This window comes from Gavialis gangeticus, unplaced genomic scaffold (genome assembly GCF_001723915.1).
Source record: "Gavialis gangeticus isolate Ggan-Ray unplaced genomic scaffold, GavGan_comp1, whole genome shotgun sequence".
NCBI lineage: Eukaryota > Metazoa > Chordata > Crocodylia > Gavialidae > Gavialis > Gavialis gangeticus.
In genome coordinates this window covers 25,821,577-25,846,934 of record NW_017729022.1, presented here as the reverse complement: position 1 = coordinate 25,846,934, position 25,358 = coordinate 25,821,577, and the positions used below count along the sequence as shown (strand labels likewise).

General features: G+C 42.6%; 1 protein-coding gene across 5 annotated transcripts in view; it reads left to right on the top strand.

Annotated features, from left to right (window-relative positions):
* The window catches only part of MDM1 (Mdm1 nuclear protein), a 46,696-nt gene that overhangs the window by 16,685 nt on the left and 4,653 nt on the right, over positions 1–25,358 (top strand). For 2 of the 5 annotated variants that reach the window (XM_019514694.1, XM_019514697.1), the window contains exons 5-14: positions 3,407–3,586; positions 5,187–5,326; positions 7,952–8,060; positions 16,263–16,301; positions 16,665–16,840; positions 18,017–18,301; positions 21,077–21,225; positions 21,331–21,464; positions 22,363–22,621; positions 24,755–24,823. In XM_019514694.1, the coding sequence (XP_019370239.1) occupies positions 3,407–3,586; positions 5,187–5,326; positions 7,952–8,060; positions 16,263–16,301; positions 16,665–16,840; positions 18,017–18,301; positions 21,077–21,225; positions 21,331–21,464; positions 22,363–22,621; positions 24,755–24,823 (1,540 nt within the window). The remainder of the gene's footprint in view (positions 1–3,406; positions 3,587–5,186; positions 5,327–7,951; positions 8,061–16,262; positions 16,302–16,664; positions 16,841–18,016; positions 18,302–21,076; positions 21,226–21,330; positions 21,465–22,362; positions 22,622–24,754; positions 24,824–25,358) is intronic. The other 3 variants (XM_019514695.1, XM_019514698.1, XM_019514696.1) reach the window with 3 other exon arrangements.

Genomic DNA, 25,358 nt, shown 5'->3' with positions numbered 1-25,358 from the left:
GTCATCCTGGTGAGAAGTAGGCAGTGGTGTCCCTCAGGGGTCTGTGCTTGGACCAGTGCTTTTCAACATTTTTATCAGTGATATGAATGGGGGAGTGAAAAGCTCATTGTCCAAGTTTGCGGGCGACCCCAAGTTATGGGGCAGTATGGTCATGTCAGAAGATAGATTGCAGATACAGGTCAACCTGGACAGGCTAAAGAGTTGGGCAGACTTGAACTGGATGAATTTTAACACTTCCAAGTGTAAGGTGCTCCATCTGGGGACAAACAACCCTCAACATACATACAGGCTAGGTGGTGACAGCTTGACTTGCACCATGGACGAAAGGGACCTAAGGGTAATGATTGACCATTGCATGAATATGAGCCATCTGTGCGAGGCAGCAGTCAGCAGGGCAAACAACACGTTGGCCAACACGTTGGCACGATGCATCTCACATAAAACTAAGTGATACTCCCACTGTACTCAGCACTGGTGAGTCTGCAGTTGGAGTACTGTGTCCAGTTCTGGGCACCGCACTTCAATAAGGATGTGGAAAAACTTGAGAGGGTCCAGAAGAGAGCCACCCGTATGATCAGGGACTTGCAAGGCAAGCCATACAAGGAAAGGCTGAGGGACTTGGGCCTCTACTCTAAAGAAGAGAGAGTTGAGAGGGAACTTGATAGCAGTTTACTGCTATATCGGAGGAGTGCATCCGGAGCTTGGTGAACAACCATTCACTAGGACACCCCTGGGGAAGACCAGGACCCATGGATACAAACTCCTGGAACACTGCTTCAAACTTAATGCCAGGAAAAACTTCTTCACAGTCAGGGTGTCCAGACTGTGGAACTCTAGAGGTGGTGCATTCACCTACCCTGGAGGTTTTCAAAAGTAGACTAGACAGTCACCTCACTGGGGTCACCTAACCCCAGTTGTCCTCCTGCCTAGAGCGGGGTGGGGGGGCTGGACCTGACGATCTGCAAGATTCCTTCCAGCCCCTAACAATCTATGACTCTGTGAATAGTTGTTTCTTTATACAGTACCCTTGTGAAACACTCTTCTTTTAGTAGTTCTCCTGTTCTTAGAGAGCTGCAGCTATCCTAAGGTAGCTGCACTGCTTCCAGTTCAGGAGCTGGCATACATAGAGTGAGTGTTTCAGTATGGCATTGGCTTCCACCATGAGTGAGTTGTAGAGACACCTTCTCTTATCGCTGTTCTTACAAGAGTAGTCTCAGTCACAATTGACTCCCCTTAGACTTGTGCTCTTCTGGTTCTTGTTAATCTTTTATTTCTCCAGTGGCATCATGCATATAAACAAGTTTGATATTTTGTTCTCTTTCATCCTTAGAAAGTAGACTTGTTTACTGATGCTTCAAAGGCAGCACTGCTCATCATAAAGCTTGTTCCCAATTCATGCCCTATTGTCTTCCCTCCATTGTAAAACAATGTATCATATTTACTTGAACACAAGATGAAGCTTCCTCCCAGTTGGCATGGGGGAAAAAGCCCCTTGTCTTATAATTGCATACAAGGAAATCTCACTAAATACGTTGTCTGTCATTAAACTGCTGCCAAAACCAGCATGTGCTCAACAGTGAAACCCAATTCTAGTTGATTAAATGCATCCAGCATTGAGCATGACTATAAAACATGTGGCCCATAATGGGCAGACTTGCTGATGGGAACCTACCACAAGGATAGGTTAGTGCAGGCCATCTGACTGAGACATATAGTAGTGCCCATTTAAGTGTAGTCCCTCTCATGGCTGATTATTTTCTTCTTCATTTCCACACCTGAACTGTGCCTTTCTTTTCCATTTTCAATGATTCCTGTTTCTTTACCAGCCTTAAATGTTTAGTGAACATCATGAAATGGGGCCCCGAACAGTTCACCCAGAATCCCTCTGTTGTCTGGCACATATGATTAGTGTGGGCCCACCCTCTATGAGGTGAAGCTGGACCAGGTTGCCCTGCTTCTCATCTGCATATACATTTTTGAAGCATTCCAGGACTCATGACAAGAAGACTTGGTTCCAGTCATGAAGGAGGGTTAATTAGCATTTGGATCCTTTATTGGAAGGTGTCTGGAGTACACACACATACACTGAGCAGTGCTGAGATGTGGGGCATGCTGTTGGCTTTGGTGGGGCCCAGCCCAGTGAACTATATGGTAAATTATGTGCCTTGGGCTTTGGACTAATATCAAGTGTTGCCATCTATTCATATAAAGATGGTATATTTGTTAACACTGAGTATCCATTTCCTGGCAATCCCTTGTGGAAGCAAAATTTCCACTGCAATGTCTTGTAACTCGGTAGGAATTTTGCTTGTGTAGAATCTGATGGATCATTTCAGGAACGGGTAGATGTGTGATAGTCATGTCCTGGAAATTATGAAAGACTTCACAGGGAGCTCCATTTTTATCAAAATTAATAACATGTATAATACTCTATTAACTCTTGATTATGAAGACTGGTATTCCAGGAGGATCAGGAAGTCTATCAATAAGAGTTGTTCTTTATTTTTTTTCACTTTGCTGCATGGTTTATACCATAGTCGTATTGAATAAAGATCATGCAAAATGCTTAAATCAATTGAACTATTTTGTGTAGTAAATTAAAACAAATGCAAGTATTTGCAAGAGTTTAAAATAACATTTTATCATACAATTCTAGTTATTAACAAACTTTTTTACTTGATTGCTCTGGGCTACATCCTTAAGATCTTAATCTTATGAAAAATGCATCTAAATGTTAAACTAATGGAAATACCTGTTCCTTGAGCAGGTATATTTGAGAATACCTTACCTTGACATTGAGGTAAGTCTAACTGAAGCCCACATGGCAAAGCTGAGGAAACTTTTATCTCTGCAGCATATGGCATGATCATGAAATCTCAATAGTCTGTGAGGAGATGAGGGTCAGACCTTTTGTAATAATTAAGCAAATCCTGTATCTCAGATTAGAGCATGACATTAACTGCAGAACAGGGAATGGATCAAATTACTATATAACGTGTCACCTTTTAAACCATGAAACAATCATTTGGTACTTGTTTGCAGAAACAACTCTAATGGCTGTACTGGAGGGGTCATGATAAATGGTTTAAAAAATCTGTGATGTTGAGGAAAAAATAGTTTAGTAAATTATACAGATTTATCAACCAGCCACTGTCTTAACCAAAGAAAATCTGCTCTGCTTATGAAGTCCTCAGAAAAGAACAGTATTTAGGTCCAGAATCAAATGCATCTTTCTTGTGTTGCTTATAAGTCTACTGGTTAATTTTAGAAAATGAATGTTCATGTCCTCTTTGTTCATCTGCATGCATGCATGAATCTCGTAAGTGATTGGTTTTGAAAATGTAGCCTTAAGATCAGCTGATTAACATATTTCCTTGTGTACTTTCCTTGCTCCCTCCATCTAAAGGTTATTCATAATGCAAGCAAATCCATCCCCACATTTAAGTCTCCTGCAGTTACTCCTGAAACTGAGTATGAGAGAAGTTTCAAAGTTTCTGTTCTACCTAAGGAACAAAAAGTGAGAAATGATTTGGAAGAAGAAGAATTGCCTATATGTGAACAAATAAATCTCTCACCTGATGGAAAGGTATTAATATGCTATTTATATTTTTGGATTGTTGTTTCTATCTTTTTGGTCTGTTAGGTTTTTATATCTTGTATGCAGCAGCCCAAGCCATTGGGAAAAGGCCTATTCTAAAAAGCAGCTCTAAAAATAATATTGTGAGGTTCCATGTATGTTTCAGTGTTTTTTCTGTGTCACAGGCATTCAGTCTGCAAGTAAAAAGGCTGGACCATTTCCTACCAACCATCTAGCTGGCAGCCTGTATACTTAGTTTTGACTCTGAGGATGCCTATACATATACACTGAAGCTGTTCCAATGCTCTTTAATTAAAACGCATCAGAGCAGATTTGATTAATTGAGTCTCCTGGAGTGTGGTAATTACTGTGCTGCAGCAGCCTCTAATGTTATGTGTATCAGCGTTCCTGCAGTAAAAAATGGTTAAAGCATCTCTGCCATCACTTTTCAATGTGGGGATGTTGATACATGTGACACTCTGGGCGCTTTCTCAGAGCCACTCTAATTAAAGCACCCCTCCTCCCCTGCCTTTCCCAGAGCACATGTATAAATGACCTGAGTTTCAAACTCTTCTTTCCTTTTTATTATAATGAATGATAAGGCTTCTGCTTACTAGTTTGTGGGATTATTAGCACCAGTACAGTCCTGTTATACACAAGAAGTAGAGTTCATTGTATTTTCTGTTGGCTTTATTGGTCTCTAGGAGTAACAGAAATGAAAAACAGAAGTCAGTAGCTATGTATATTTAAATCTGTAGAAGAACAAATCTAATGTGTAAAGAAACCATTAGTTTTCATATTACAATTATACTTCAAGTAAAAATGGCTGCAGGGTGATAATTCAGTTCTTTTTACTTGCTTTTAAGTTGATAGATGCATGCAGTTCTAAGATGGTACACATTGTAGTCTACACAGATTCCAGTGTACAGTTCAAACATTAAAATATTCTGTTAAGCACAGACAGCAGTTACTCATCTGTTATGCCTTATCTCACAATACTTATCAGAAAGCATCCAGCAAATCCAAATGTGACTAGAACTGATGTATCTGAGATTTTGGAGAGGAAAAAGAGAAATAAGCAGGAAAAAAATCTTTAAAGAGGGGGGGAAATCAACCTTTTGTATATTGCAAATTAGCAAGGGTACAAGGCCACTCTTCTAAATTGTCCTCCTGGTGTCTCTTTTTGGACCACATCAAAAATAATAAAACAAGTCCAACCTTTTCCCTTACTTTCGTGCAATGTTAAGGCTTTATAATGCTTTAAAAATATTGGGACATGCATGTGCTAAGATTTGTAAAATGTAGCTACTTATACAGGCTTCATACGATTTTTTCCTGTATTTCATGTTAAATTTATTTCATAAAGTGTATGGGATATTGCGTGGCTGAGTTAATATTACAATCGAACCTTAATTTTATTATCATTCAAACTGAGATTTTTTTTTTAAAAGAACAAGTTTAACATTATATTGTTGCATTAAATGTGTGTATGATTTGAAAGTTAAGTATTGTACTATGTTAAGTAACGGCCACTGCCAAATGGAGTTTGAGTCTGCAGAGTTTAGAGTTTGTTAGCTAATATGGTAATTTTTAAAATTCTTTGCCTCAGAATACAAGGAAAGAAATGTTTCTAAAGTCAACGGAACAGTCATCAAAACAAGGAAAATCAGAAACAGAACAGAAACAACCTAAACAAAAAAATAAACAACACGTTACTCAAAAACCCTTCTCTTTCTATACAAGTCTTAGGTATGTATAATGTAGGGAAATCTAATTTAGTATTTAGGTATTCAGCCATCTAATATATCAAGGGGTAGGTGGGCTGCCTTCAGCATTTTGAAAGAGTAATCGCTAGTGCAGTAGCCCAAGGTGTCCAAACCAGACTTGTGATTGTATTTATGTGGGTAAGCGTAGAACTAGTAGCATCTTTCATCAGCATACTTTTGCACCACTGCAATGCTGGAAATGGAAGCTTTGCAGCTGTGCTGGTTCTTTTCATTCTCCTGGTGCAATCTACAAGTGTTACTGCCCGCCTTTTAAATTATTGCTCTTACCACTATTACCTGTCCAATTTCTTACTTACTGGCCTCATACAGGTCCCAAATCAATCCAGGTGGTGTTTGCCCACTCTCTAGGACATTCTGTTTTACAGAATAACTTCAGAAGAAATTAAAAAAATAAAAGTGAAACACCAGCTTAATATGAACATTTTTCTATCCTATGGAAAGTCACCTAAAAATATGGGTGGGGAACCTCAGTCAGATGCTGCTAAAGCAGGGCTGGGCAAAATGCAGCCCTCAGGCCAGATGCGGCTCGCCAGGCCATTCTATCTGGCCTGTGGGGCCCCCCCAAAATTTAGAAAATTAATATTTATCTGCCTGTCATGTGGCCCTCGGTGCCTTGCCAAAACTCAGTAAACAGCCCTCCACCCGAAATAATTGCCTGCCCCTGTGCTAAAGGTATCCAAACAATTTATGCCCTCCAATAATCTTTGTAAGGGTTGCCATGGCACTTCCGGGCATTGCATTAGCTCACGTGTCAGATTTAAAGGAGAAGAAAACCCCCAAAAATTACATCAAGCAAAAATTCAGAATGCTAATCCACATCTGTTTAATATACTGGTACAGTGGGTTTCAACCTTTTTTCATTTGCGTACCCCTAAAACATTTTGAATGGAGATGCAGATTCCTTTGGAAATGTTGAATGTAGGTGTGGATATTAATGTACTTTTGATCACAGTCATCCTCTGCATACCCCTGAGACATACAGTGTGTGTAGATGAAATGGGGTCCCTAAATTGAAGTGGCAGGTTTTAAAAAACACCACTTCAATTTAAGGCCAATTTTAAACCCCCGTGTTGTGTACACACCTTGCTGACTTGCCTGCCTCTCCGGTGGGGTGGGGAGGGTGAGCTGCTGGCGGGCAGAGAGGTCCCTGGGCTGCAGGGGCGGGGCTAGTACTTCCCTCTGCAGCAGCAGCCTGCCTCGTCTCTCCCTCCCCCTCCCCACCGTGGCACCACAGGTATGGAGGGAAGCACCAGGCCCCCGCGTAGTTTAGGTAGGCTCTGGTGGAGGTGGGGGGAGGAAGATTAGGCTCGCCACTTTTCTTGGGCGGAGCCTGCTTTCCTTGGTTTCTGCCAGGCTGCCTGCAGGGCTTTCTGCAGAGCTGTGGAGCTTCACAGAACCCAATGCCTCACTCCACAGCTGTAGGCGCAGCAAACTAAAACTCCTTGCAGTTTTGTTTGCTGCGCCCCAAGTCATTTAAGGTGCATTATGCCGCTGAATTTACTACAGTGGCTGGAATTAATGCACAATACACAGCTGAGGTGTGCGAACACTGACACCATTAAAGCAGTGCAAAAGCATTTAGCCCGCTTTAATGTGTTGTGCACACACGCCCCTTGTTTCATCTACACGTGGCCATAGTCCGCAGACCTCCAGGGGTGCACGGACCACATGTTAAAATACACTGCTCTAGTAAATCCTTGAGCTTTTTAACGGTTCTGTTTCATCCATGCATCTTTCTGGACATTTTGCAGCATTAGGTTGTTGATGAGAGTGAAGCCTTGGTTTTGTTTGTCTAGGCCTGGACCATTCTTATCTTTTGGATCTGGGAAGACAATAGTTTGTTTAGTTTAAAAGCAACAAAATTAATTTCATTAGTAGTGGGGGAAAAAAATCAGTGAATATAATGGAAACAAACTCCTTAACTTCTTGGACTTCGTGTCTCAGCCTGTAGGCACAGAATTAATTTAGCAGTGGTTTGAGAAGAAAGGATCCTCTGCCATGGCATCTGCCACACTGGGAACAGAAGCCATTCCTCACATGATCTCAGGAGTGCAGCTATTTGTGCAGGACAGAAGATCGCAAAGTAATCATTAGGCAAACCAAAATTGTGATCACGTTCAAACATGTAACATGCATTTACTTATTTGGGGAGATGCCTTGCACTGTGTTTCCTGAACAGAATGACTAATGTGGATGCACCACAGATTTGTATTTTGGGCTGATTTAGTCACATTGTCACAGTAAAACATAAGGAACCAACTTCTGCCAGTTTCAAAGAAGCCTTAGTCTATATTAGGCACCCAAATAAGCAGTTTGCCTTGTAAAAGTGCTCAGCAGTTCTTAACAATAGACAAAGCTATTTTTTATGGGTCTATGCATGCAATAAAAGAGGAAGACAAAATTGTCTTTAATAAATGCTGGACACTTTGAAATTGGGATGGGCCTAACTCAAGATACGTTTCTTCACTTCCCCCACCCTCCAATGTCTTGGTCTGGGAATTCAGCTTAATTGTTTTCATGCATCTTGTATAATGTAAAAGCACTTTTGTGTTCACATGATTGTGAAATTGTTTTGTTCCCCCCCCAGATGTCCTAGGAAGATGAACACAGAATATAGATCAAAATTTTTGTCTCCAGCACAGTATGTATACAAAGATGGAGCGTGGTCACGTATCAGACACAATGTTCCCAATCAAGTGAGTATTTGCATAAACATGTTAAGCATGTGAATAGTGTTTTAAGGCTCAATTTGTCAGATTACCAGGATTCCCCCATTGGGGGAATTTAGGTTTTACTCCCTTTGTAGAGGCATCCTTCCCAAACGTTTCCATGCTGCCAAATACTTGGAATAATTGTAGTCTATACAGCTGGAACTGTTACTCCACAATGCTGTACTACTTTGAAGCATTTCAGTTCTTGTTACGTGTGTACAGGGAGAGGAGACCCCCAGAATCCCATAGTGCTTTGCTCTTCTCTTCACCCAACTCTGTGGAGGAGGGAGGGAGACGGAGAGCAGGGTGGACAGTCTGGGAGGGTGACTAATAATCTGTCAGAATGTGCAGCTGCTGGGTCCCACTCCCTGGTCCTGCTGCTTCAGTTCTTGGAGGCCTGCCACTGCCATCAGGGATGCTACTCTGCTGTTTGGAAGAGGTGACTGTAGTATACACAGGCTTGGCAGAATCCAATTTTTATCAATAACCATGGATAAACATTGATTTAACCTGTTCCTCACAGACTGACAGAAATATTTTTCATTGGTAATCATCAAATGAATAGAAAGGGGACTTAAAAAAATCTGGAGAAGGGGGTATAGAAATCTGTGGATGCACATGGTGCCCCCTACCTCAGATGTGCACACACACACTGCTCCTTTGGCAGTGGATTAAGCAGCCTTTGCAGGTAAATTGTGCTGGGCGGTGGGTTTGGAGGGGCAGGGCTATTGGCAATTGGGAGCCCAGTGCGGCTGGCCACCCTCTGTGCCCAGGTCTCAGCAAGGGTTCTGGTACCAAACTCTAGGTGAGCCTAGGCTGGCCCCTGCATGATTGGGTCTCTCTGGGAATTTGGCCCCTGCCCTTAACACACGGGGGTTGAGCTGGGCAGGAGCTCTGAGAACACATGGGGAGGCAGCTTAATCAGGGCAGGGTGCGCAAGGGTGGCCCAAATATGTGTGCTTTCAGTTGTGACTAGGCCTCCCAGGCCTCAATGTGGTAAGTTACAGAGGATGTGTCTACATGAAATGTTTTACTGCAAATTTAGCTTAGTTTACTGGGCAGTAAGCATGTGTATCTACACATGTACATGCTTACTGCACAGTAAACCTTTCTAATTGTTAGTAAATTTGCTAACTGGAAAAGTAAGTAGCAAATTTACTTGTGATTACTAATTACGCAGTAGTGCTTGTGTAGACACTTAACCTGAAGCAAATCTGCTCCCAGTCAGCTGGCCACTAGGGGGCTGGAGATTGCGGGCCCTGGAGGTCTCTGCTGCCAGGACAGGGGGACACAGTTCTTACCCAGACTCCAGCAGTAGAGCCTGCCCCAGCAGCAGGCAGCTCCCAGGGGCAGGGAGCAATCTGATGTCATGATCAGGGAGTGTGGGCTGGGAGATCCTTATCTCTCAGCCCCTGCTTTGTCATCACAATTGGGAGAGGGGGGCTGGGAGACCTGTATCTCCCAGCACCAGCTCTGTGGTTACAGGACCGGTGCTGGGAGATTCTTATTCCCCTGCTGGTGGGAACTGGGGAGCCTGTTCCCCACCCAGCTCCACAATCCAGCCCCTGACCTGCAGTTGTGGAGTGGGGGCTGGGAACTGCCCTAGTCAGGGGCAGGTCACAGCCTTGCACCCTGATCAGGTGATTGAGGCGTGGGGCTTAGAAAGAAGTGCAGGGGTGGGGCAGGTCCCTGATCAGGAAGCCAGGGATAGGAGATCCCTGCTGCTGGGGCAGGGGGACATTATACCTGCCCTGGTAGCAGGCAGTCCCCAGGGGGCGGGGAGCAGTGCCCAGCGCTGGCCAGGAGATGGCTGTCTCTTGGCCTGGTGGTTCCTGCCAGCTCCCTACCAGCTGCTGAGGTAGCACCCAGGAAAAGCCTACAGCTCCCCCTGGTGGTGCCAGGGGCTCACTGCAGTGCTCCAGGAAGTGAGAGCAAGTTGCTGTCATGAGCAGCAAATCTGCTCCCACTTCCCTATACATGTAGATGCATGCCTAGGAGCATTTACTCATGAGTAGTTTACTGTCAAGTAAACTGCTATTCTGGATCTAATGCACATGAAGACACACCCAGCGGAAACTAATAGGAGGTTGCATGGGATTAAGGATGTTCAGTGATACATTTATTTATTTAAAACAAAATTGTGAAGTGTTTCAGGGCATACTAACTAAAGGGTTTGGATTGGATTGCTCAAAAACATTATAACACCATTAATTAAAAATAGTTTAATTTTTTTAACAGTGTTATTACATGGTCTCACTAACCGTAAACACATCAGGCTACTTATATGTAGACAAAGCGTCATATTTCTCTCTTAGAAGTATGTTCTTCTATTGCTTTCTAAATCTTTATTTGTGCTATTCTTTTTTTTCTTTTCTTTTTTTTAAATTCCTAGCATCTGTGTAATAATCCATTGCAATTAAATGAGAATTTATCTTTGAGCTCATTACACTGGAGAGGCTTGTAATCATTTTAATAATACATTTTAATTAAAAATGTTTAGCCGTGCTAAAGGCTACAAAGTAAGTTCAAGCTGAGGCTTTCCAAGCTTCAGAAGTTAGAAGCAGAGGTAAATTAATTTCTAAAGGTTACTATTAAAGCAAATTTTAAAATTCTTCTGGACTTGATAGTTGCTCAGACAAAATTGATTTAATTGTTAACATTGTATAAGTTTAAACTGCAGGATCAGGCCCTACTGGGGTGACCATCTTTTCAAAAGGGAAAGACAGGACATGTGGCCACCTTTCTGCTACCTCCCCCTCCCCGCCTCCAGTGCTGTGGTTGCAACTGGCAGCATGGCCAGACCAGAGCCAAACAGAAGCAGATGCAGTTTGTCCACTGTGAGCTTAGGGCTCCCTGCCCTGCTGCCTTTCCCATGGGAGCCCCATGCTGACTGTGCACCCCCTGCCTGACCAGCAGCAGGGGGCACAACTCCATGCCACCCCACTGTTGCTGGGCAGGCATCTTACCATGGTAGTGCAGCCAGTACAGGGCCCCTGGGAGCAGGGTGGAGACTTCTGAGCCTGCAGCAGGCAGCCCCATGCACAGATCTGTGGGGGAACGTGTCCCCCCATGCCCTGCACCCCCTGCATGAGCTCGATCCCACTCCACACACCAACCCCATGCACAGCCCTGCTGGGCAGCACCCCCAGTCCCAGCCCCACTCCCTCCCTCACCATGGGGGCCTTGATCTTCCCCCCAACATAGACTTACCTGCAGGGAACTGCTCTCTATGCTATCTGTCTGGCTGTGTTCCCTGCCGCATGCATGTTTCATAGTTTCATAGTTTCTAGGGTCGGAAGGGACCTGAGCAGATCATCTAGTCTGACCCCCTGCCATGGCAGGAAGAGCACTGGGGTCAAATGACCCCGATAAGGTGGTCATCCAACCTCCTCTTAAAAACCCCCAGGGTGGGAGCCTGCACCACCTCACATGGAAGCTGGTTCCAGACCCTAGCTGCCCTGACCGTGAAGTAGCGCCTCCTGATGTCCAACTTAAACCTTCCTTCCGCCAGCTTATGACCGTTGTTCCTGGTCACTCCTTGCGGCGCTCGGGGGAACAGGGACTCCCCCAGCGCCTGCTGATCCCCCCTAACCAGTTTATAACAGGCCACAAGATCCCCCCTCAGCCTTCTCTTTTGAAGGCTGAACAGGTTCAGGTCCCGCAACCTTTCCTCATAGGACCTACCCTGCTGTCCCTTGATCATACGAGTGGCCCTCCTCTGGACCCTCTCGATGCTGTCCACATCCCTCTTAAAGTGCGGCGCCCAGAACTGGACGCAGTACTCCAGCTGCGGCCTGACCAGTGCCGCATAGAGGGGGAGGATCACCTCCTTGGACCTGCTCGAGATGCATCTGTGGATGCACGACAAGGTGCAGTTGGCCTTCCTAACCGCCTCCCCACATTGCCGACTCATGTTCATCTTGGAGTCAATAATGACTCCCAGATCCTTTTCCACCTCCGTGCTGACAAGAGGGGAGTTCCCCAGCCTGTATGTATGGTGCCGATTGTTCCTCCCCAGGTGCATCACCTTACACTTGTCTGTGTTAAACCCCATCCTGTTCTCCTCCGCCCATCCTTGTAACCTGTCTAGGTCCAACTGTAGCCTGTTGCTCCCCTCTAATGTGCCCACATCCCCCCACATCTTAGTGTCATCAGCAAACTTGAACAGGGTGCTTTGCACCCCCTCATCCAAATCACTGATGAAGATATTGAACAGGGCGGGCCCAAGGACTGAGCCCTGTGGGACCCCGCTTCCCATGTCCTTCCAGGTCGAGAAGGACCCATCCACTACCACTCTCTGGCTGCGACTCTTTAACCAGTTGGTGACCCATTGGACTGTATGGGTGTCTATGCCACAGTTCCCCAGCTTCCTAATGAGAATGGGGTGAGAGACAGTATCAAAAGCCTTCCTGAAGTCTAGGAAAACTATATCCACTATATGTGTGTGGGCATGCACATGTACATGGTGTCCCTTGTGTCCCACTTCTGGCAGCCCCTTGCAGGCTGGAACAATATAAGTTATATTGAAGTATATGTGTTTAATATAATCTAAAACATAATAATGTAAGTCATTGTTAGTATGAAACTATTTAATGTTATTGTGACTTTATAGGGCTTGTTTAAAAAAATGAGAAGAAATTAGGTGTGGGTGATCTTTTTTTTTGGTACATATTTGCAAATGGATATTGAAATTCATACCTTGTAAAGGTATGTTGTAGGCAAATTGTAACATCTTCTTTCCTATCAGCATTTTCATGGAGACAAGTTTTCTTCAGTGCTTGGTTTGCTGGGAAGGAACATAGCTGGGGGTAGGGACAAATGTAACTTTTAACCACTTTAATGGGTAGGAGAACTGCCCCTTGGGAGTGGACATCAGGTTACAATGTAACTGTTATGTCTGCATACTCCTGTAGTGGTGCAAGTTAGCTCAATTGCTGCAATTGTAAGCCTGGATGATACAGAGTTAAAGTCTGAACAGTTTTGCTACATGTATAACAAGAAAATCATACAGATATCACAGTTGCATTTATAACAGCTTATATCTATATCATTTGATGTCAGTACAATTGTTACGTCTGTTTATACTCTGAGAAAACGAGAGAGGGCAGCAGTAGTAAAAACTTAGGACCTTAGCTGGCAGACTGTTTCTCATTTATATAGGTCTTTCTGATGATTAAGGGGTTTCAGGACTAAGTTCAGTTTTTCAGCATTGACATCATCATTCTATAATATTTCAATAATTGAAGGATTTACACAAAATGCCTTTCCTCTATGATCAGAGACCAAGCATGGAAAACTACAGTTCCAAAGGACAATCTTTTTCTGAAGTTTCAAACATATGAAAACAAGGGTTATAATGGAAGTCATAGTTCTAGCCTGAGCTACAGCAGTTGCTTCAGACAGTTGCTTCAATATGTACTGTTAAGGGTTATTTTTCAGCAGTAAAAAAAAAAAAAAATTCCTTCCAGTTATTCATTTAAAAATTAATGTGGGCAATTCATAATCCTGATAGGACTCTGCAGGGCTTGTGTCCCACTGGGAGAATGCTCCTTTCTGTGTCACTGAAGGAGGTTGGCTGTCCTTTGTCTTCATAATTCACTAGGAGAAGAGCATTCTCAGTATCCTCTTCCTTCCTCTGCAGTGTCCTGTTGCTCTGAATTCATATTACTCTTCTGTGGTACCCTACCAGCTGACATTATTAACTTTTTATCCTTCTGAGTAAAATGAATACTCCCATAAATCACACTGTATTACCAAGAAATTCTGTAATCTTAAAATGACAAAATAAAAAAAATAAAAAACAGACCAAAAAGGCTCTACACTGTGGGAGTTTAAGCTTCAAAATAGATCAGATTCTCCTCTGTTACATTATTATATCTCCAGTGAATATCTAGCAGTTTTAAGCAGTTGTCTTCAGTGGGGTTAATGGGTGTAACAGAAAGCAGAATTTAGCCTAACAAGTAATAGAAGTCTAGTATAGGAAAGAAGGAGGAATAAAACAAATATGCTTTAAAATATGCCAGAAGAAGTGGCAAAATTGTTTTCTCATTCTTCTTAACAAATAAAAAGATTTAGCTTTATTTAAGAATTTTCAGAAAAACACAATCCATGTAGTAATACAGCAGTTACCACTTGCTTAATTGTTAAAGGATTACACATTTAGGAAAGATTTAATGCGAAATGGAATAAGAATCCATAGTTGGGTGAAGGATGAGAGATGAGTGACGGTTTGGAAGTGCTCGAAATCACATTTTATCAATTTGTGAAAATGTAGGGATTAAAAAATGGTGGTATAGCCTAGGGACAAATATTCAAAAAGCCTGAGCCTGAACTGATTCAATCTTTGCAAGTTAGTTTAACCTGCAGAGTTTGAACCTATTTGCAAGTGGATAGACATTCACTTTTGATTCAGGAAATGCAGGCACATGCCTGCAGTGTCTCAAACTAGAAGCTGGGGGGTGCTGGAGTGAGTCCTCCCTCCCTTCCAGAGTGCTGAGCTGAGGGGGGAGGGGTGTGGCTAGACCCAAGCGAGATGCCATGATTAGGGTGGGGTTTAGCACTCCCCCAACCCAGGCATGCACAGTTCCCAGCCAGGATGTGCCTTGAGGGTGAGGGGAGGTAGTCCTCTCCGCCCCCCAATACTTGTTGCTCAAGGATTGGGGAGTAATGTCAGACTTCAGTCCCCAGCTAGCACTCTGAGGCAAAAGGCGGGGTGGGGCAGGGGGGAAGAAAGGACTGCTTGTGTGATACTGAGCTCTGAAATCTCCCTCTCCCTGCTTCTTCATACTGTCTCCAGCAAACTGACAGGCACTGCATGCATTACAAACCAGGTCATTTCTCACACCTCTCTGTCCCCTTTTGAACACTGATAGATTGAGGACTTTGAACCAAGCAAGCCAGCAGGGAGCTGATAACACAAAGCTCATCAGCCCATCAAGAAAATAAAGTCTCTCTCATTAGTTCAAGGGCTTCTTAAACAGCTTTTTCCAAGGAAGGAATGGAGGAACATTACCAGTTGACCTGATTATTAGTCACTGTTCTGTCTGCCTTTGTCCCATTGAACTTGGAGATACATATACAGACACTTTTCGGCATTAGCTAGCATGTGGGTGGCGTGGCCAGGTAAGGGTTGGTATCCCTGCTGTGGGAGAGGAGGGATACTTGCTTGAGCAGCAAGTGAAGGGAGAGTGGGGCAGGGAGAAGGCAGGACAGACACTGCTATCTCCTGGCTGCAATCCCCCACCCCCTTCTCAGCCAGCTGGAGCTCCAGCTAGGGAGAAGAAGAGTAGGGCCAGCCCTGCTTTCTGGAGCAGACAGCTCAGCCCAGGCCTGAAAAGCATGCTGGGATACTGGGGGACTCTGATTTAATTTGAACCAGAAAAGGGTCTTGGGCAGAAGTTCCATAAACCGTTTGACCCAAATTAGTTAAGTCTGATACTCCGTTCTGCCAGTTTTATCTTAAACCAGTTTTGGCCATTTTGAAACTGGTTTATGTGCACTGAACTTATGTTCTGTTACAGGTTTAAAGCAGTTTCTGATCAACTAAACTAGTTTATATGTAACTTCTGTCCCTAGCCATAGTGTCTGAAAATAAAAGGTGCCACTTCCATTGTTAAAAAAGATAATATCTTATTCTTAAAACATGTGATATACATTTCATGTCTCGATATTCCAGTGCCTAGTGCCTTACAAAGAATGCTTTAGATATTATGACTTGTATGGCAGTAGCCCTTATATGCCAACCTGCAAAATCAGATCTTATATATGTATAATAAGAGAATACTGCTGTGTCAGAGTTTGCAGTATACGGTCCTGAACCTGCAACTGCACATGCATGTTTGCATTTTAGTTGCACAGATAGGTCGTTTGATTTAAAATGCCATTTTAACTACTCCAAAGTTGAGCTTTTAAAAGTGATACCCTGCTGATGAACGCAGATTAAACAGCTAGAGACTAAAAAATGTAAATGCATCCCCGCAAGAAGTACAAAGTAGAGCTAAATACAAGAATAGTGGAATTTTGGATTCTGGTTTTTTTTTCTAATCTCTAGGAGGCAGCATAGAGTTACATTGATGGTTTTCAAATTGTTCATTTTATGCTTAGATTGCAATGAATTTGCAGATATAACATTAACATGTAATGTTGGAGAGAAGCATTATTAAGATAATTCTGTATTTCTTCCTTTAGGGTTTTCAAAACACCCTAAACTCCGTGTGGTATATGGAGGTTGGTTGCATCTAAGTTCTTGTTTTAATTCCTGGAAAAAATTATGCTGTTTTTTAATACTGCCAGAGAATTATAATCCAGAGCTAAACTGGTTCATAGATGCTTCATAACTGTTTTGTGCTTATTGAATAAGTAATCAGCAGCTGTGCTTTGGCTGGACAACCCCAATACATAGTGTCTAAATACAAACAATGCCATTTTTGCTTCCTTTTTGTTGCATTTATTGTAGCTTGCAGTAGTTGTGCTGTGGGCTCGCGCTGTCTGTTATATGCCTTTCCACAGTAATTGACAATTAACTTCACGCTACTTTAGAGTTAAATTTAAATCAAACAAACATACATCCTATGAAAACTCCATGTGCAGGTGAAGGAACTTCGAGAGAAAGCAAAATCTTACAGGCAACAAGTACATGGAACCCATTTCTCCCGGTATCATCTAAATCAGATTTTGTCAGATAATAACAGTCTGTGGGACGTGTCTTCAAATTCCAGTTCAGAAGAAACCATCAGCAACAACATCAAAGCTCTAGATCTTGCTGGGTAAGCTGGTCATTCTAGGTGTGAGAAACAAGTTATGTGGTAGATGTAAAAACTGGAAAAACATGTTTAAATGAAATTGAGATCCAACCCAACTTCAAGATCCCTAATATTTATGAGGTGATACATGAAATATTTTGGCGCAAATCTTCTCTACTGAAATATTTTCTGGTTCACATACAGAAATCAAATAAGGGCCTCTAAACATTATAGGTATTATACAACTACCTGGCTACCAGGAGACCAGTTACACATGCAAAGTAGCTATCACACAATGAAAAACTCCAACCAGCTATAAAATTACACCTCGAAAATGTGTACTACCTTTTATAGCTGGTTGCTATCGAGCTATAATTTGCACATGTAGCAGGGTTTCCTCTGTGGCTGGGAGCCATGTCAGCTCCCAACCGCAGGGTGTACTGTGCCTAGTGTAAAACCCTGCAGCCCTGGGGATTGCCGGTACCATGATCCGTAGGGCTCAGTGGTGTGGAAAACCCCGGGCTGGAGGATTGCTGCAGAGGCAATTCTCCCCTACCCTGGTGGCTTCCCAGACCTGTGGGGTTGGGAGAGGGATTGCCTCTGCAGCGATCCTGTGGCTCGGGGTTTCCTGCACCCCCAGAGTAAGGGAAATCGCTCTTGTCACGATCCTCTAGCCCAGGGGTGGGAATTATTTTGGGTGGAGGGCTGCTTACTGAGTTTTGGCAAGCCGTCGAGGGCCACATGATAGGCAGCCAGGGGCAGATAAATATTAATTTTCTAACTTGTTTAGGGGGCCCTGCAGGTCAGATAGAATGGCCTGGCAGGCTGTATCTGGCCCGCGGGCCACATTTTGCCCACCCCTGCTCTAGCCCTAGGGGTTTTTTGCAGCCATGGGGTAGGGGGAATCACCCCTCCGATGATCCTCCAGCTCCCGGAGTTTTCTATTGCAATCTTCCCATGCTGGGTGTGCATGGGGCATCCCTGTGGCTTGGAGCTGCACTGGCAGTAAAGTGCAATGGAATCTAATGCACGATTTCACAATTGTGCCTCCTGCCATGCACAATTGTGGAGGCATGACTTTGTGACTTGCAAATTAGATCCACTTGGATGCATACAGTTTTTGGAGATGCATACCTATATTATAAACTGAAAAAAATTGATTATGTGATATAAAACCTTGCTTACTCTCTATTTATACAGAGTTCTTGAAAAGCAGAGATCTCCAAATCCTGCTATACTTCAGCAGCCTGAATCAGGCAAATACATCCAACAGAAAAACACAGAGAAGTTAGGCATGTCGGATGCCTCTACTGTACCAGTTAGGAGACGTCTAGTTTGGGGCGAACAAGAAAAAAAGGAACAAATGGAGAATCAGTCACCAGCAGTAGAGGAGGAGAAAGGAAAAGAAAAAAAGCAGGAGACAGCAGGGGCTCAGAAATTGGAAGAAAATGATCAGGAGGTTAATGTGGAAAACAAAATAGAGGAGTATGTTATTTTCTCCCCACTCCCTTTCCCCCTTCTCAACAGTTTACAGAGTGATTTGCTGTTTCTGCCTTTGTATGCTAATACATTTTAATGTGGTACCTTGCTGTAGTAAAGTCTGTTCTTAAACTGCAGGATGAAAGAGGACTTATTTCTTACATAAGAAGTACCATACTGGGTCAGACCTCTCTCTGACAGTGGCATAACTAGACCCTGTAGAGGGAGAGCACTAAACAGGATATTTCTAGTGTGATCTGTCTCCTACTCAGTACTCTCTGTGGCATCCACTACTATAGGTTTAGAGACGCCAAAGGAAGCATCTCCAACCATTCCGTTCAACAGCTATTCATAGATATATCTTCCATGAAGTTACCTAATCCTTTTTTGAACCTGGATGTGTCTGCTTCTACCATCTCCTGTGGCAATAAATTCCAAAAGTTAACGATGTGCTGCATAAAGTGGGTGCCCCTAGTTTTGGTATTCTGGGACTTGGTGAACAACAGTTCCCTGTTCACTTGGTCCACATCCTTAATGCTTTTGTAGACCTCTCATGACCCCCTCTCAGCCTTCTCCTTTCCAAAGAGTCCTAGCCTTTTGTCATTCCTGATATGGCAACAGCGCCATACCCCTAGTCATTTTGGTTGTCCCTCTCTCTACTATGTGTGTGTTTGTGTGTTGTGAGACTAGAATGTACTGTTGTTAGTTAATATTAATTAATAGCTGTTGAAACACAGTTTACCTTCAGATAGAAGCTAATGGCTTCTCTATGTCAGGACTTAGTCCCAACCCCCAAACCTGGAGTCTCAGGGACTGAGCACCAGATCAGCCCTCCACTGAGGTACAGTTTAAGTAATAGACAATAAAGTTGAGAGGTGCCTAAAGAATTTATCTAGTCATTCTTTTGCTCCAAGGTAAGATCAACTATATCCAAGCCAGACCTGACATTATTTGTTTCATTTGCCTCCAGTAATGGAATTCCACAGCTTCAATTGGAAATCTGTTTCAGTGCTTAACTAACCATACACGTACAAAGTACTTATACAATCTAACCAACATTTCCTTTGTACAAATGGCAAAATGGAAGAAGAGATTTTAGACACATAGCTGTTTCACAGGCTTGCATCCTTGGTGGCATTCTGTTATAAAGAAAACTATTTTTATCATGTAAAACTTGAAACTCTAAACTTTAAAAACATTTTTTATCACACAACTTATTAAAATGTATAATTTTTTTACATTAATATTCAAAACTTTTAGAGTTGTACTGTAGGCTGCTTGCAATCGGATCATGCCAGCAGAACATATGAGCATATAGAAGTTTAAGGCCCCTGGCAAATGATCAGTTAAAAGGCACCACAGGATCTGAACCACAATCCCAACAATCATGCTATACATGCATGGCAGGAGGCATGATTGTTGAGATCGCTATTCAGATCCCGATCATGCCATATTGCCAGTGCAAGGGCAACTGGGATCATGATTCTGGGCTCCCCTTACACCAGTAAATAGCAAGCCGGGTGCCCAGTCCATCTATGGCTGGGAGTGCTTGCCAACTGATTGAGGCTCCCAGCTGGGAGAGTGTATGGTAGCCCTCAGCATTGATGCACTCCCAGCTGTAGAAGTGAATTGGAGCACAGTATCTATTTCTAGCCTTAGAGCTGCACCTCTGCACACGCCCAGAATTTCCTCTGTCGTGGTAGAGCTGAGCAGTTCAGAGCTCAATTCATGCTAAAGCATCAGTGGACTCTAGGAACTTGGCATTCATTTGCATAAGTCCCTTGAGGGTCCTCTCAGAGCTTCCCTAATGCACATTGACAGGATTAGCTTCCCCACATAATGCTGTGGCAGTCTCCACCTTTTAAAATTCAGCTGGAGAAGAATGCAGTGGTGTGCCCCAGCATTGTATAAGAGCTAATGGTTAGAGCACTCACCTCAGAACTGGAAGAGGTGGGCTCAGTTGTCTTCTCTACCGGAAGGGATCTCTCAATAGCAGAACTAGGGGACACATGAAGATATTATTAGAAATCAGGTTTAAAGCTAACTAATTAACTTAGGGAACTCATTACCACAAGATGTTGGCAAGGATGACGATGAAAATTTAAGCAGGTTCAAAAGAGGATTAGACAAAATTCATGCAGATTATGCCCACCAGTGGGTATTAAGCATTATAGTTATGCATGCAGACTTTTTCCCTACACGTTAGGGTAAAGTCTGAAAAGACTAGAAGCTGGTAGGGAAGAGGGGTAGGGGTAGTCTGGATAGGCCTAATGTAAATACTTTTTCCCCTTAGCATTCACTCTGTGCCACTGTGAGATGCAGAATACTGGGCTCAATGGATCTATGGTCTGACCTAGTATGCCATCTCTTAATTTCTTAAACCCACCTCTCCTGCTTCCCAAGAGAGTAGTAGTACACTTATAACCAGCCTTTGCAGTAGAGCCACTCTCCATTCCTCCTGCTTTTGAAGCCATACCATTGTGTGGAAATGAATCCAGAGTTCACTGGATCTGAAAACGACTGTATGAGGGACTGTGATTCTGTAGCTTACCGTTGTATGTATTTTATGATTGCATAATATAAATAAACAGTCCTGGGAGTTGGGACTGGAACAAGGGGCTACCTCCTCCTGGGTAAATGCCCTAACCTCTAGGATATGGTGGCTTTGTGGCCATAAATGATCTAGGCAGAGGCACCTGTAATAGAGCAGAGTTGACCTCAGATCTCTTGTGTCCCAGGCTGGTGTCCTAACCAGTATACTGTTTTTCCTCTCTTTTGCAGAGAAAATGCCTCATTACTGAATTCTTCAGCAGATGCATCAGAATTGTCTTCTGTATCCTCAAAGAAAGGTGGCAGGCTCCCTACGCCAAAGCTGAAAGAACTTGGTGGTGGTCAAAGAACTCACCATGACCTTACCACACCAGCTGTTGGTAAAATATTTTAAGAGTAAAAGCAACATTTCATGGGAAAATCATAAATTCATTTAATATGTTTTTGTTTAACGAAGTATTATTTTATTTTCTGTGTTACATGAGGAGGGGCAGTTTTAGTATCTCCACCCAAAGTGACGTCTTCATCCCCACAGCAGAGAAAGAAAGAGGTATTAGAAACAGATGCTTCTCCTTACAAGCAAGTCATAAGAGAAGCTTCAAAAAGAAAATCCAGCAGGGTGAGATAAAACAAGCATTTATCTACTGGCGTTTTAGAAAGACACAGATGATGTACTTTTTCTGTCACTTTGAAAAAATATTTTAACTCAGTTATTTTTTTAGGATTGATACTATACAGTCTAACGTTTTCACTGTTTTCTGAGATGAAGGAAGATGGTGGTGATTGTATGCTTTAAATAAACAATAGAAACTAAGAGGGACTCTGTGGGAGTGAGTGCTGCATTAGCTTCCCTATGGATTGATTTTTCTACTCTAAGGTATATGGAATTGAAGGTTAAAATGATGCCAGGAGTAGCTGATCTCCCCACTGCTATCATCCCAAATGACTGCTGAAGTCAAGCAGAACCTCTCACTCCTTGGGTTGAGTAGGGAAACATGCCAGTTTTTTTCCATTTTCCACTTTCACTGCTTTTGAGAATTTTCTATTTCATTTTCCTATAAATTTTCTTCTCTTTAAAACTCCTAGCATGGGGCCCCACCAACATTAAGACTGTGAGTAGTTGTACGAGTCTGTTTTTTAATTTGATCACTTTTTGTGAGCATCTGTATAGTCTCATTAACTTAAACTCTGTTTTCTTTTTTAAATCCTTGTTTACATGCTTTACCCTAATAATAAACATTATGTCTAACATGACTAGACTTTTTTACAATGTTTAGATTGTCACTGCTAACATAAGTTTACTTACAAATGTTCAGAGTTTTAAATGGTTTGATTTTTTTTTTTTTTTTTTTTTTTCGTTCAACATGGAAGCACTGGCAAGATGCACCCAATATATGACTCTGTATCTGGAGTTTGGTATGATGCAAAAAAAACAAAACTTGCAAGTATGAATAAACTGAGCGTTGACTCTTTTTGTTTTGTTTTGTTTTGTTTTGTTTTTTCCTGTGGCATTTCAGCATGAAGGAGAAGTGGAAGCTGTTTCACAACTTATGTCCCCTGCTGCTGGATTAAAAACTTTGGATCCTTTGCCTTTGAGGAAAGACTCCTGGCCTGCTACCAAAGCTTCTGATGAGAGAGCTTCTCCTGCTCCAGCACATGCAGAATGTTCCATTACATCTCCTGTACTGAAGTCAGTCAAAGAACATACTTCATCTTATTGGGGTCCATCCCGTCGTATTCAGGGGACTCTCAGGGATCCAGAGTTTCAGCATAATGGTTCGTTTCCTTACAGAACTTTTTTTTTAATCGCCTGAATTTAAAATGTTGCTGAGAATGGTTTTAGCTATTTGGCAAATGTGTGTAGCTCAACCAGTTTGAGTTCTACAGAGAATAACATTGTAGAGCAAATGTCTTCAATCAGTGTATTTAATCTTGGGAAAGTCAAACTGGGTTCCCAAACTGGTACACGGGGTACCCCAGTTATGCAAAACATCTCTGGGGAGTACACGGAAGAAATTGTGTAATGATGGATTAAATTGTCATTATAAGAATTGGCATTTAAGGGGTTAAAGTACAAAATGTATTCTGGGTATGTGGGCAGCTAGTAAATCTGGAAGGGGGAGCGCAATAAGAAAAAGTTTGGGAATCTCTGGTCTATAATATAAATGAGCTTCTTTACAGTTATGTTGCTATCGTTGCTATAGCAAGAGTTGTTCTTTCCTGTATGCTTGAGTTCCAGGCATCTTTTTGGGTTGATTTTTAACAAGGAGGTAATTATTATTACTTTCAGTAAATAATTTATTCTGTGGGAACAGTCATGTTAATAATTTTTTATTTGGATAGTGGTGGGGAAAATGGCACCTTTCTAGCTAGGGTGTTGCACAAAGATAGGTAATTGGCTGCCTTTACAATGTTATATCACTGCACAGTTGACTTTGTGGGAAGAGTGCATCACTGCACAGTTGACTTTGTGGGAAGAGTGCAAGGTTAGCAGGATGTGTGCACTATACCCATAATTTTTCCATTTCCCATAGACAACTACAATGAATCTGCTGAACAACTAATACAGCCTGAGGCAGTGATAAACTTTGTGTATACATTTAAAGTACTGTGGAATTTCCCCAACTTTGTGTGACTGGGGAAGTCGTGAGACTGATGCTAGCAGAGGAAGTTCTACTGCCATATTCAAAGTGAAAGATGGAGGTATTACAGAAAGCCAAGGCCTCTTGTGAGGCTGGTTCTGGTCTTTGCAAAATCACCAGGCTTTCATGTGGATTTTGACAGAGGCTCTACAAGAATCAGATTCCTTGAATGTTTCTCTTTATCTTTAAAAGGTGTTTTGGAAAATTAAGAGCTTTCTAGACTTTTCTGTCCACTGTGTAAGTTCTCCTTCATTACGAGAGCAGTGTGGACAAAATTGTCCCAAAAGCTGTTTTAAATAATAATAGTCTAAGGTAAGTGTAAATGCTAATGTCTCAATGGTAGAAAGACTTCATTTGTGTGCTTAAAGGTCTGCTCTTGGAAAAACAGTGAAGTTCTTGTAGGCAGAGTGTTTTATCTCTGTTTTATCACAGAGGAAATAGCAAACTGATTGATTGACCCATCTAAATCCAGGGACCATCACTATTGGACCTGTAAATGTCACCTTATCCTAACTTGAGGTGCTGAGTGCAGATCACTAGCTTGTTGTTCATTTTATGATGACACTAACTGCTTCCAAAAACAACTGCCTTGAATATGGTTCATTTCATCCTTATTTTAACACTACCCTGAGGGTACCACACTATAAGAAACATTACAACCGAAGTTGTTATAATGAGGATTTCAGTAGAGAATTGCAGTTAGGATCTGGCTTGTTTGCCAGCCATAGGACCGAGGTTTTGGAAGTAAGTGGGTGAATCTACATGAGAAGCTATTGTGCAGTCGTTTCCTTGAATTTATTTAGTACTTGTATTAGATTTTTGCCAGTGCAGCAGTGCTATGTGCTGGAGCAGGAGAAGCTCTCCCATCAGAAGCTTTGATAACTGGCCAGGAGTCTTTCCTCAAAGGCAAAGGATCCAAAATGCAGTTATTTGCTAGTGGAACTGTGCAGTCGTTACCATGCATTCATTTAGTACTTGTATTAGCAAGTACTAAATAAATGCACAGTAACGACTGCACAGTTCCACTAGCAAACATCTTTTAGGCAACGCTACTGTGCAGTAGCCTCATAATACTGTGCAATAGTGTATTAGCAGTGTCTGTGCTCTGACTGCTATTGCACAGTATTTTTCAGCTACTGCACAGTCAGCGCCTCATGTAGATGCGCCCACAATCTAGTTTTTGATATAAAATGTCATCCATTCCAGACTTGTACAGGAAGAGCTCTCTTGAGATGTGTAAAGATAAACCTATGACCTTTTCTCTTAGGGAATGTTGCGAGTCCAAAGATGAAGCGTTTCCAGTTACCTTTGCAGGAAAGAAACTATGAAGATGAAGGTATTTTTCTTTATGGAAGTTAAAGTGCATCATTTGTATGAATATCCCTATTCATCTGAAACCTAATGAGAAGGTCTTTGTTTCCAAGAAAAAATGCAGCCATTCCAAATTTGGGTCAAACTTCCAAACCTTTGTTCATAACTGCACCATAAATAGCAATAAAAGAAAAATCTAAGTATTTTCCTCAGTCTAGTTATCTGGAAGGTGTTTGGTTAAGTATGTTGTACCATGAATAAAAGGAAATGTGGTTAAAAATTAAATTGATGATAACTGACTGGTTTGGTTCAGGCATAGGCAGTAGAAGGCCAGGGCTAAGGAGGCTTAGCCCCCTCAAACATAGGCAGACCGGGCATGGGCTCCAGGCAGCTGCACTGGGGAGGGGCACATGCAGAGAGAGATGAGTGGCCAGGAACTCAGCCCAGTCTGGCCATGTGTGGAGTAGTGCCCAGCTGAGCAGGTAAATGCGTGGATGGGAGGGGGCACAGGGGAGGGAAGAGGTGTTGGGGGGGCAGATTGAAGCCCCTGCGGGGGGGGG